This window comes from Pecten maximus, chromosome 2 (assembly GCF_902652985.1).
Source record: "Pecten maximus chromosome 2, xPecMax1.1, whole genome shotgun sequence".
Taxonomy (NCBI): Eukaryota; Metazoa; Mollusca; class Bivalvia; order Pectinida; family Pectinidae; genus Pecten; species Pecten maximus.
In genome coordinates, this window is record NC_047016.1 from 45,739,094 (window position 1) to 45,753,245 (window position 14,152).

General features: G+C 35.2%; 1 protein-coding gene across 1 annotated transcript in view; it reads right to left on the minus strand.

Moving 5' to 3' along the window:
- Nucleotides 1-14,152, minus strand: part of LOC117322249 (methionine--tRNA ligase, cytoplasmic-like) — a 33,801-nt gene that overhangs the window by 18,849 nt on the left and 800 nt on the right. The window contains exons 2-8 of the mRNA XM_033877048.1: nt 9,296-9,386; nt 7,601-7,685; nt 5,202-5,330; nt 4,080-4,158; nt 3,395-3,510; nt 1,849-1,992; nt 1,281-1,387 (exon numbers count right to left, since the gene is read on the minus strand). Of these exons, the coding sequence (XP_033732939.1) occupies nt 1,281-1,387; nt 1,849-1,992; nt 3,395-3,510; nt 4,080-4,158; nt 5,202-5,330; nt 7,601-7,685; nt 9,296-9,386 (751 nt within the window). The remainder of the gene's footprint in view (nt 1-1,280; nt 1,388-1,848; nt 1,993-3,394; nt 3,511-4,079; nt 4,159-5,201; nt 5,331-7,600; nt 7,686-9,295; nt 9,387-14,152) is intronic.

The following is a 14,152-nucleotide window of genomic DNA, read 5'->3' on the forward strand; positions in this document are numbered from 1 at the left end:
ATTTCAGTAATTATGGAAAATTAATCTTAAGTTATTTGTAAAATTTGATTTAATTGATCTAATCCAGGGCCATTGTCAATTTTGTCCTTGACCTTGACCAATGGCCTTGATCTTTGGTGAAAAATTAGAAATTTTGACCTTGAATTATGGCCCAGTAACCTTGACCTTACCTAGACATTTAGTCTTTAGACTCATTGATTCATCATCATAAAATGTTTATTAGTGCAAGATCCTAAATTTGCCCTTGACCTTTTATCCAGTGACCTTGATCTTTGGTCAGTTGACTCGTATGATACCCATCAATTTAGCTTCATAAATTCCTAAGAAATTATTCATCAGTAAAAAATGTTTGACCTTGTCCTCATACACAGTGTCTTTCATCTTTGGTAAGAGTTGATTTGATGCTTAATTTTGCCAAACTCTCATAAATGTTCCTTAGTGAAAAAGATACAAAATTTGACTTTGACCTTTGACTTAGTGACACTGACCTGTGGTCTTATGACTGTTTCTTTAATTTCTACCAACTTAGATTCATAATCTGTATGTCATAGTAAAATTTTTCCCAGTGAAAAGATACAAAATTTGACCCTAATCCCATTTTTGACCTTGACTTCTAGTCAGTTGATTCGTATAAGATTCAGGATAAATGTAGACCAAATCCTTTCATTCCGAAAGAAGAAGGATTTCATAGAGTTTGCTTTCCCTTATTGGGCCCTGCCCCTCAGGACACTGGGGGGCCAGAGCCAATGTTTATACAAAATTGGTTCCCTTTCACCCAAGAATGCTTCAGACCAAATTTGTAAAAGTTTCTGACAAGTTCCGATTTTTAGGAAAAATTGACGAACGGACAACAGATGAAGGATAACAGATAAGCATAAGCTCCATTGCCCTTTAAGCAGGTGAGCTAAAAACTTTAAAGTGAACTTGAGTATACTTTAGATATTGATTTACACATGGAGAATACTTTGACTAATATCATACAACATGATAAAATATATAGGTATCATGGTACCTTGAACTTTAACAACTCAAAGGCATGTTCCACATGAACTTACCAATACACTGAAATAGCATAATAATCAGGTCAAGGGAGATAACTCTAACACAACACATGGGTTTATCAAGGGAGATAACTCTAACACAACACACAGGTATATTTGTTTAAGGAAGTATATACCCTTAATGTTGGTGAATCAACTGATGGAACAATGAAACCTATTGTCACGGAGTTACAGAATATTAAGAATGTATCAAGACAAATAGACAATAGCCATACTAACATGGGGTGAACCCTTTCTCGGGATTTTGGACAGGAGCTTTTCCCAGAATTCCATGCCTTGACGGCAGCAGCTAGCTCCTCTGGAGTCACCGGTCTGGCTGCCAGTATCTGTGAGTGATAAAACTTGTATAATAACTGGCTCTAATGTAACAAAAGAGGACACAACACATTTGGAGTATGGGGATATGCTTAATAATTTCAGATTTTCAAATATCCAAATCCAATTTACAGGAAAGAGGAAAATGTCTAATGAATGAATGAATATTGAAACTATTTATGTTAGTATACTAACCTCAGATTTAAACAAAATCATATCATGTGTTACTACAAACAAGTTTTATCAACTCACACTAATAATACATGAACTTGTTGTCCCAGATGGAATGTGTGAATTTACTGTGAGAAGAAACCGGGTCTCCACAGAAAACCCATGTGGTCAGGCAAGTGACCCGCATAAGTTATTAACGTCCTATCGGGGAATCGAACCCTGGTCACCTAGGTGATAGACAAGTGTGTTAACACTGTGTCACCCCACATAAATGTTTGACCAACCTTGGTTAATGACCCACCTGACTCTCTACTGGTTCAGCCTCCATTTTCTCAGGTTTGCTCTTGCCCTGTTGCTTCTTGCCGGCATCAACTGCGGCCTTTTCTGGCTTGAGAGTGGACGGACTAGGTGGAGACAGGGGGAGAGGTTGGGCCAGCAAGGAATCCTAAAAAAAAAAAAGTAATACATGATCCTATAAATAGCAGGGAATCCTAAACATATAAAAGTAATGCATGATCCTATAAATAGCAGGGAATCCTAAACATATAAAAGTAATGCATGATCCTATAAATAGCAGGAATCCTAAACAACTAAAAGTAATACATTATCCTATAAATAACAGGAATCCTAAACAAGTAAAAGTAATACATGATCCTATAAATAGCAGGGAATCCTAAACATATAAAAGTAATGCATGATCCTATAAATAGCAGGGAATCCTAAACATATAAAAGTAATGCATGATCCTATAAATAGCAGGAATCCTAAACAACTAAAAGTAATACATTATCCTATAAATAACAGGAATCCTAAACAAGTAAAAGTAATACATGATCCTATAAAAAACAGGAATCCTAAACAAGTAAAAGTAATGCATGATCCTATAAATAGCAGGAATCCTAAACAACTAAAAGTAATACATTATCCTATAAATAACAGGAATCCTAAACAAGTAAAAGTAATACATGATCCTATAAATAGCAGGGAATCCTAAACATATAAAAGTAATGCATGATCCTATAAATAGCAGGGAATCCTAAACATATAAAAGTAATGCATGATCCTATAAATAGCAGGAATCCTAAACAACTAAAAGTAATACATTATCCTATAAATAACAGGAATCCTAAACAAGTAAAAGTAATACATGATCCTATAAAAAACAGGAATCCTAAACAAGTAAAAGTAATGCATGATCCTATAAATAGCACAGAATCCTAAACAAATAAAAGTAATACATTATCCTATAAAAAACAGGAATCCTAAACAAGTAAAAGTAATGCATGATCCTATAAATAGCACAGAATCCTAAACAAATAAAAGTAATACATTATCCTATAAATAACAGGAATCCTAAACAACTAAAAGTAATACATGATCCTATAAATAGCACAGAATCCTAAACAAATAAAAGTAATACATGATCCTATAAAAAACAGGAATCCTAAACAAGTAAAAGTAATGCATGATCCTATAAATAGCAGGAATCCTAAACAACTAAAAGTAATACATTATCCTATAAATAACAGGAATCCTAAACAAGTAAAAGTAATACATGATCCTATAAATAGCACAGAATCCTAAACAACTAAAAGTAATACATGATCCTATAAATAGCACAGAATCCTAAACAAATAAAAGTAATACATGATCCTATAAATAACAGGAATCCTAAACAAGTAAAAGTAATGCATTATCCTATAAATAGCAGGAATCCTAAACAAGTAAAAATAATACATGATCCTATAAATAGCAGGAATCCTAAACAAGTAAAAGTAATGCATGATCCTATAAATACCAGTTTTGTCTTTGATGGTTCAGAATTCGGCCTGTTAATAGTATCTTACCTTAAACACACCCGTGTCCTTGCCCTGGACTACCACAGATATACACTTCTGTACCTCTGGTTTCTCCTCTACCCCACAGAACCACGCCTTGATGTTAGGGTACAAACTCTCCCAACCTGTAACACAGTGAAGGATGTCAACACCATGTTCCTATCCCATGGTGAAAAATAAGTCAATTTGAAGGGTTACAATCCCTCCAATTCATGCACCTCGACTGACCTATGTCCAAAGTATGAAGTTACAGTAACAAGAAGTGTAGGAAATGGAACTTGAAAAAAAAAATTCTTTGGCTTAGGTCAAAGGTCATGTTGCTCATCAAGGTTAACCCATGTCTAAGTAGTGGTATAAAGTTCAAGAGACTAGAAGTATAGGAGACAGAGCCTGGACAAACTTTAATATAGGTCAAAATTCAACATGTAGGTCAAAGTGACCCACTTTTGGTACATGACACATCGCCTCATCTTGGTGAAAATCTGCATCATCATCATCAAGTTTCAGTGACAAGTGGAAGAAGATAGGGCGTCGACAAGAAAAAATGCAGAGGGACAGAAAGATGGATGGATTGACACAACACAAACCTATAGCCTTAATTTATAATATCTAATTTCAGGAAAAAAAATTTCAATGAATGTTTTTCATATTTCATTAAAGTTAAGTGGTTCCAACCACTGATATATGTACTTACCTTTGATGATCGCCTTGCCTGGTTTAAATATTGGGTACAGTGAGCCCCAAAGAGTTATGTCCCCTGCGGTTATCCCAGCCTGCAATAGGGAATTATTGAATGAATTTCAACTTTTGTTTTATGTAATTGTTCTTTCAAAAAAATTATATGGTTCAAAACATACCTTTTACCAGGGACAATATCCACATTGTAAATTATATAGCCTTACATAGACAATTGAAGGCGTCACTAGTACTGATGTCATTAATGACATTACATGTACATTATATAGCCTTACTGATGTCATTAATGACATTACATGAACATTATACAGCCTTACATAGACAATTGAAGGTGTCACTAGTACTGATGTCATTAATGACATTATATAGCATTGGTGAGAGTCTGGTGACAATGTTGTACTGACCTTGGTGAGAGACTGGAGAGACTGGTGACAATGTTGTACTGACCTTGGTGAGAGACTGGAGAGACTGGTGACAATGTGTGACTGACTGGTGACAATGTTTGACTGCCTTTTGATTTTTGTTACTGACCTTGGTGAGAGTCTGGTGACAATGTATGTACTGACCTTTTGTAGAGTCTGGTGACAATGTTGTACTCGACCTTGTGAGAGTTTAAGTGACAATGTTGTACCTGACCTTGGTGAGAGTCTGGTGACAATGTTGTACTGACCTTGGTGAGAGTCTGGTGACAATGCTGTACTGACCTTGGTGAGAGTTTAGTGACAATGTTGTACTGACCTTGGTGAGAGTCTGGTGACAATGTTGTACTGACCAGTGACAATGTTGTACTGACCTTGGTGAGAGTCTGGTGACAATGTTGTACTGACCTTGGTGAGAGTCTGGTGACAATGTTGTACTGACCTTGGTGAGAGTTTAGTGACAATGTTGTACTGACCTTGGTGACAGTCTGGTGACAATGTTGTACTGACCTTGGTGACAGTCTGGTGACAATGTTGTACTGACCAGTGACAATGTTGTACTGACCTTGGTGAGAGTTTAGTGACAATGTTGTACTGACCTTGGTGAGAGTCTGGTGACAATGTTGTACTGACCTTGGTGAGAGTTTAGTGACAATGTTGTACTGACCTTGGTGAGAGTCTGGTGACAATGTTGTACTGACCTTGGTGAGAGTCTGGCGACCTTTGAGCTCGGTGTTGAGGAGTTTGAGTAAAGTCTGTAGTTGTGACAAGAGGAAGGCATCTTGTTTGTTCTGACCAATAACACTCACAAGGTATGGTACCAGTGAAGGCTGCAACAAGAACAATACGACTACAATCATTTGTACAAAGTTCACCACACATTGTATATCACTATACCTCACACTAGAATTAGGGGGCAAGTCAACCATCGGTACAAAGCTCACCTCACATTGTATATCACTATACCTCACACTAGAATTAGGGGGCGAGTTCACCATCGGTACAAAGCTCGCCTCACATTGTATATCACTATACCTCACACTAGAATTAGGGGGCGAGTTCACCATCGGTACAAAGCTCACTTCACATTGTATATCACTATACCTCAAACTAGAATTAGGGGGCAAGTTCACCATCGGTACAAAGCTCACTTCACATTGTATATCACTATACCTCACACTAGAATTAGGGGGCGAGTTCACCATCGGTACAAAGCTCACCTCACATTGTATATCACTATACCTCACACTAGAATTAGGGGGCGAGTTCACCATCGGTACAAAGCTCACCTCACATTGTATATCACTATACCTCACACTAGAATTAGGGGGTGAGTTCACCATCTGTACAAAGCTCACCTCACATTGTATATCACTATACCTCACACTAGAATTAGGGGGCGAGTTCACCATCGGTACAAAGCTCACCTCACATTGTATATCACTATACCTCACACTAGAATTAGGGGGTGAGTTCACCATCGGTACAAAGCTCACTTCACATTGTATATCACTATACCTCACACTAGAATTAGGGGGCGAGTTCACCATCGGTACAAAGCTCACCTCACATTGTATATCACTATACCTCACACTAGAATTAGGGGGCGAGTTCACCATTGGTACAAAGCTCACCTCACATTGTATATCACTATACCTCACACTAGAATTAGGGGGTGAGTTCACCATCGGTACAAAGCTCACCTCACATTGTATATCACTATACCTCACACTAGAATTAGGGGGCGAGTCAACCATCGGTACAAAGCTCGCCTCACATTGTATATCACTATACCTCACACTAGAATTAGGGGGCGAGTTCACCATCGGTACAAAGCTCGCCTCACATTGTATATCACTATACCTCACACTAGAATTAGGGGGTGAGTTCACCATCGGTACAAAGCTCACCTCACATTGTATATCACTATACCTCACACTAGAATTAGGGGGTGAGTTCACCATCGGTACAAAGCTCGCCTCACATTGTATATCACTATACCTCACACTAGAATTAGGGGGTGAGTTCACCATCGGTACAAAGCTCGCCTCACATTGTATATCACTATACCTCACACTAGAATTAGGGGGTGAGTTCACCATCTGTACAAAGCTCACCTCACATTGTATATCACTATACCTCACACTAGAATTAGGGGGCGAGTTCACCATCTGTACAAAGCTCGCCTCACATTGTATATCACTATACCTCACACTAGAATTAGGGGGTGAGTTCACCATCTGTACAAAGCTCACCTCACATTGTATATCACTATACCTCACACTAGAATTAGGGGGCGAGTTCACCATCTGTACAAAGCACACCTCACATTGTATATCACTATACCTCACACTAGAATTAGGGGGCGAGTTCATCAACTGGAATCCATATTGCAATACATGAATACAGATGTTTTAACAACAACAAAACAACGCAATACTTAAAGGTGAAATCAACAGTTTAAATTAGGTTAATATTCATTGCAGAAAGCACTGAAATTATCATTATTATGAAACCTATTCATCCCCAGATAGTAAGAGTCCCCAAAAATTATTCATTCCGAGTAATAGTTAACCCCCACAGCAACCCTGAAGCTAAATATTGGAACTCTAATAAGGTTATAAAGGAGTTTACTGATGCCTTTCAACACTTGCATCCAAAATTTTTTAAAACGTTTAGAAACCAATGCTGACACCGATGCTAGAATGACAACATAAGCACCCCATCTATTCGTGAGGCGAGCTAAAAAGACTTTATGATTTCAAAACCTGTGTTTTGGATTACAATGGAAATCATTTCACATTTCTAGTTTTATACACTTGTTCAAGTTTGAATGTCAAATTATAATATCTCTTGACTTGTCATGTTATTATAATAAAGGCCGAGTTTTTGAAGTCCAAACGGTTTTCCCATTTTTACCTATTTTTCTACTTTGTTGTGAGCTTTGACAAAGACATAAAAAGTCCAGTATTAAGATCTAATTGTTCGTCAATATTTTTGCTAAATTTTGTTAAATCTTTAAAAATTAATGTACCAGACTGTCCAAAGATTCTGTCCAACACCAGCATAGAAGAGTCCATTGAGAAGGGAGACAACTCACCTGTAACTGGTTACAGTCCCACTCAAGCCATCTATCAACTGTACACTCATCATCGGGGCTCAGTGACGGCTGGCTCAGTAGATATCTGTATAACACACAAAAACACGGATAAAACATTACTGTAAAATGTAAACCAACACCTTACTTGTAGGAAAGGACATATTTTAGAATCAATAGAGAAAAGACCACCTTTTTCAGCTAGAAACCTCTATAAAAAGACAATCCTGGAGTTATAACTAAAATAAATTTCTATGAATAGCGATTTCTGCACCTAAGTAGTGATATACAACACAAGAATCCCACAAAAGTGAATACATCTAGTGTGTGGTAAAGTGTTTAGGGTTTATAAAAAAAATATCACATAAAAAACATTTTTCTATTCTAGAGTAATGTTGACCTTGATGTGTGACCTGGATGTTTGACCTTGATGTATGACCTTGATGTTTGACCTCAATGTTTGACCTCAATGTTTGACCTTGAAATTGGACCTTGATGTTTGACCTTGACATTTGACCTTGATGTTTGACCTCAATGTTTGATCTTGATGTTTGACCTTGACGTTTGACATTCAGGTGTGACCTGATATCTCAAACAAAACACTGAAACTTTCAGTAAGGAATGTTACATGAAGTTTGAGTTTGATAGACCCAATGCAGCTTAAGTTGTCACATGGGTTCCATATTTTTCTTTTTCTTGTATACCAAGCCTCGACCTTTCAGGCCTAAAGGAAAGTGTTACCAAGCAAGCACTTTCATTTAAATAAGTATGATATTTGAGTTTTACAGGCATATGGAAACTTAAATAAATATGCATACATAGTGGATAAATACTGTTGGGCTTGATTGATGGATAAATAACAACAAGAGTATTTTTGTTTGTTTGTTTTTTTTTGTTTAACATCCTATTAACAGCTAGGGTCATTTCAGGACGTGACTCATTTTTGAGGTTGAGGAAAGCCAGAGTACCTGGAGAAAAACCACTGACATATGGTCAGTACCTGGCAACTGCCCCACTTGGGTTTCGAACTCGCAACCCCGAGGTGGAGGACTAGTGTTAAAATGTCGGTACACCTTAACCACTGGGCCTCCGCGGCCCCATCATACATCGGGTTGATTGCTACTTAGTATTACATGATTCGCAATAAACAAAGGGCAATAACTTTTGCCAAATTAGTTGAATGAAAATTCTTTTCAAAGAAACAGAAAAATATATCAGGATTATAAAGCCTACCAAGTTTTAAAGCAATCAATCAAAAAATGTTTGAATCTACGGACAAAAATCAAAAACAGAAATAAGTTAAGGGCAATTACTTTCCCAAAAACAGTTGAATCAAAATTCTTTTCAGGGGAACATATCATGATTATGCCAACCAAGTTTGAAAGAGATCAGTTGAAAAATGTAGGATGAGATCTATGGACAAAATATCAAATACTGAATAAAGGGGAATCACTTTTGCAAAAATAGTCAAATTAAAATTTGTTTAGGGACAAGCGCAACTTCATATCATGATAATACTATATACCATATTTCAAACAGTTTGGTCTAAAAATGCAGGAGATATCCGAAAAAAAAAATTACGCAGTGCAGACGGTCAAACCAATACCATAATACAGTGTACTTCCGTCATATTTGACAGGCATATAAAAACCTGATAAAGGAATGATTGATTATGTTTTAGTCAGAACGTTGCCTTACCTTGTGGCTGCTCCAACAGAAAAGATAAATTTGTTTGGAAAGACTTCCAGTACAGGCAGGGAGTTCCTCGTCAAATAGGGCACCACTTTATCTACAACACAGAGACACAGATCAGTTAACATCTACAACAATGACCCTCATTTGTCATCTCCACCACCATCTGGTAAAATACAAGGTTGTTTGTAGAAAATTGAAGATAAGAGTTGATTTGAAAAAGGAAGGAGTAACGAAAAAGGTGTGCTAAAATATCTTGCCCACACCGTGACTGAGTGCCCTCTTTCTCTCATGTAAGACATCCTACCACTAGACTAAAGGGAAATTCCCACTAGCCTCAGTTTGGAAGGTGAACTATATTCTCTATTTTTAAACTACTCCCTCCTTCAACAGAGGAATTTTTGTTAATCACAGTACAAACAGTTGAACCAATTGGAACAGAGATGGTCGTTTATGAAATAATGATTGACCTAGTGATTTTATGTTGCTTTTGGACGAGATTTGACAGACTTTCAAGGCCTGTATTAATACCTGCAAATCCATCAAGATTTATGCCCGAAATATCCCCTAAATTCCCTAAAGCCTGAGCTTGTAAGATGACCAATACTGACCACCAGTTGATCAGTACAATTTCGTCATTTAAAGTCATGAATTATGGAATATAGCTTGTATAGCAATTTGAAGATTTGTACAATGGAACTGTTTACTTCTCAAAGACATAATTTTAAACTTAAATAAATCTGGTAGAATTTTCACTCAAACTTTAAAAAGTGAGCAATTTTCAGGAGCATATGAGCATGGATATAAAATGTATTCATTGGTGTCATTGACCTGAACCAGGTTAATTAATGGCAGTTTGAATTAAAGAAGATGAAAATGTCTTGTGCAGTTGCCTAAAGACTTAAATTATAATGACATATCAAATTATTGAACTTGTATAATAAATTTCCATTTGGCATCTAGCCACTCAATATTTTATCACCATACTGAGATTAAATTGTAATATAAGACTTTGTAAGGTTACCTGGTTACTAGTCACATCTGTCCTCAGCTACATGTACATGTAGATACCAAGGATATTATATCAGACAGAAAAATAAACAGCATACCAAGGATATTATATCAGACAGAAAAATAAACAGCAATGTCACTCCCACTTTATCTACTAAGTCGTAATCCACTGTAGGAGGATTTCATCATGCTTTATAAACAGGAAGTCTACATTCATAACATCATTAAATTACTTACATGTAAAGGTATAATATATATATACCTCAGAAATCAGCCAATCACAATCCAGTGTAAATTAATTTCATTAAAATCCTTCCATATTTTGTAACATTATACTCTCTCTCGTACAGAAAACTCACAGTCCAACTCTGTACATTAAAATATGTTTGATCTGCGGCTAGTTGTCACTCTAGTCAGTTAGATGATGTCAGATTTTATGTACGAGCTGAACAGGAAATGTTAAGTCAATTTCTGTATGCTGGAGACACTGTGTTCACAAAGGAGCACTGTCCTTTCATTTAAATGACCTATTGCTACATAAAGTTTTGTTTTCTTTATTTAGGGCAAAGTTGGTTAGTAAATGTATTTAGTAGTTATTAGTTGTTTCTGGGCTTGGAGCGAACCATAAAGCTAAATCATTGAGAAAAATCACTTAAAATAATAATAAAGAAACCTTGGAAAATTAAATATTGATACATAAATTATTCTGAAAGTAAAAATCCACTTATCACATGATTTACTAATAAAAATAAAAAGCCTATTGTGGTTATTTAACTCATTAATCTGAACTATAATTACATTAGTTAATTACTAAAAAGAGAATAAGAAATAGAATACAACACATTTTTTGTGAGTCAGAATTAATGCAAAATTTACCTTGACAAACTTGCAGAAAAATTATCTATTTTTAACTCATATTACGGTGAAGGGTTTCTACTGTGTATGTGTAGGTAGACTAGTATATTATGTCACGTCTGAGTCACATAGGAAATGTCATGTCCACTAAACATCGTTTTGTATAAAAATCAAATGTGAAAGTTCAGAGTTATAACCAAATACAAGTGTCCTGTCATTAAGCTACAAGATGAGCAAAAACCTTTTAAAATGTTCTCTGTATCTTTTTTATAAGTCCCACACAAAATTTATATTTGTTTCTGACTTTACCACAAAGTAATGTTGGCTAACCTTGTTAACTTGCCCACCAACACATTTTTCCTAAGTATTGCTTGCCTTGATAACTTCGCCTACCCACAAATTGTTTTCCTAATTATGGCTAACCTTGTTAACTTACCTATTTTCCTAAGTATGGCTAGCCTTGTTAATATTTTCCTAAGTATAGCTACTGTAACCTTGTTAATTTGCCTACCACACAATTTTTTCCTAAGTATGGCTACCCTTGTTAACTTACCTACCCACACAATATTTTCCTAAGTATGGCTAACTTTGTTAATATTTTCCGAAGTATGGCTACTGTAACCTTGTTAATTTGTCTACCACACAATTTTTTCCTAAGTATGGCTAACCTTGTTAATTTGCCTATTTTCCTAAGTTTGGCTAACCTTTTTAACTTTGCCCACCCACACAATATTTTCCTAAGTATGGCTAACTTTGTTAACTTGCCAACCCACACAATATTTTCCTAACTAAAATGGTAAATATGTGGTTCCTATACCAGTGATTTTTTTTGGCCAGATCTACAGCCGACTTTAGGCTGTTTCCCCTTGCCAAAAAAGTTGTATTTTCCCAATTTTGAAACATCATTTTTCCCAATAAAAAAAAAAAAAAAAATTGTATTGAATTTCTATCTGGTTATCTGTATTGTATTTCATTCCTAGAATATGTGAATATTATGGTACGATAGTTGATCATCATACACGTGAACAGTAGACTGACAAATTTACTTCCGCGATAGGCAAGTTGGCCTCAATTAGTCGTATAAACGGTATAAGGGAGGTAACTCGAATCCTGATCACTGTTGCGCTTTCCACAAATGACATGCAGGCAAGCGTTTCAGAGAGTCCGTAGACAAACACCAAGATGAAAACAAGAAAACTTCCTTTGTTTTGTAGTCTAAGTAATAACCCAGGATGCTTGCTATGACTCTTCATATCATGAGGCAGACTAGAAAAGCCAGTAAATGAAGTGTTTTGACTTATTTAAGTATTTTGTCATTATTTGCTATTTTCCCAAATTCACCAAACACCGCAATTATTTTCCCAATTGAAAAGGCATAGGCTGTTGAAAAAATTACCTGAAAAAAACACTGTATACTTAGTTAATGTTTTATCATTCTGTATGAATACTACTTCTGGCCTGTCTCAAATTAATATTTTTGTAAATAAATAACATCTTCATGAATACAAAAAGCTAAATACAGGCCCTAATTAAGCAGAAACACACATCTTACCTTACCTAAAATATAGCCATGGCATAGCTAAATTTCAAAATGTCTATATCTGTAAGTATTTTCATTTTAGCAAATTTATGCAGGAAGACTTATTCTTGTATAACATCAGGATTGCTGTTTGCTATAATACATTTCTGTATACTGGTTTTTATGCCAAGTAGTATATGTTTTGTGGGTACACCAATTCATCATGGGATAATGTTTTTCTGCAGGTGACACAAAAATGACAATGCTTCACATTAAAACAGTCACTTATAAAGTAGATCTGAACTCAAAATGGATTACACAAGGGCAAAAAAAAAAGAATTATATAAATATTTAAGCTATGTAATTATGAAGAGATGTTTTAAATGATCCTGTAATAGAGACATTTTTGATAAATTAATCAATTTCTTTAAATCTGATTATTGGAAATCATTATATTCATTATAATTAAGATATTTCGTGTAATCTTGTAGTGAAGTTGATGTATCAATGAATTTCCATAACTGTTATATACCTAGTTATCATTAATAAAATATAAATTGTTCATTTGTTTCCTAAATCATTATAATAAATGACCAGGTAAATCAGGGCTTTTTCTCAGTAGTTTGGGAAAGGGCCTTTTTGTGTCATTTTGGGAAGAAAATTGGTGAATTGGGAAAGATTTGTTCAGGAGTAAACTGCAAATTTGGGGAATTTGGCTTAAATATGAAATAATTTCAATTTGGAATGGGGCCCATTAACGGCCCCCAAAAAGCCCCCAGAAAAAAAAATTTTTTTTTTTCTTATTACCAGTTAATATTGTTGTTACAAGCTTGAATTTCTATTAATCAAACAAGTGAGATTCAAGTTTAGCAATACAGAATATATATTAGTCTTGGGCTCTCTGCTACCATGAGAGCATTTGTATTTTGACACTTATCTTTCAATCTACACTCGTACATCCTTAGATTATAATTCGATTACAATTCAATATCATGCCTATATATCATGAAGTAACCCAGATTATATGTATTCCACTTGGTCTGAGGAATTGAGAGATGGATGGAAGAGATTCATTTTGATATTTCATCAATTAAAGAAATATCTTTCAATCAATAAGGTATAAAGGAATTATAATCGGTATCTGATATAATTTTGGTGATAAAATATATACTGAAGACATTTCTAATTTTTATACATAATTCTATCTCAAATGAAATGATCTGCAATATTATTGAAAATATATCTTTAATAAATTCAAACTACCAGGTAATCATCTCTGGAACAAATTATTGATTTTCAACAAGGATATGTCTAGTATTTGTCCTTAAATGACCTCACGGTCATAATATATAGGACATAAGATACTTCTAAATCAGTCCTATCTATTGAGTATTCTCTAGTCTATGATAATAGGACGTAAGATAATTCTAAATCAGACCTATCTATTTGGTATTTTCTAGTCTGTAATATAATTAGGA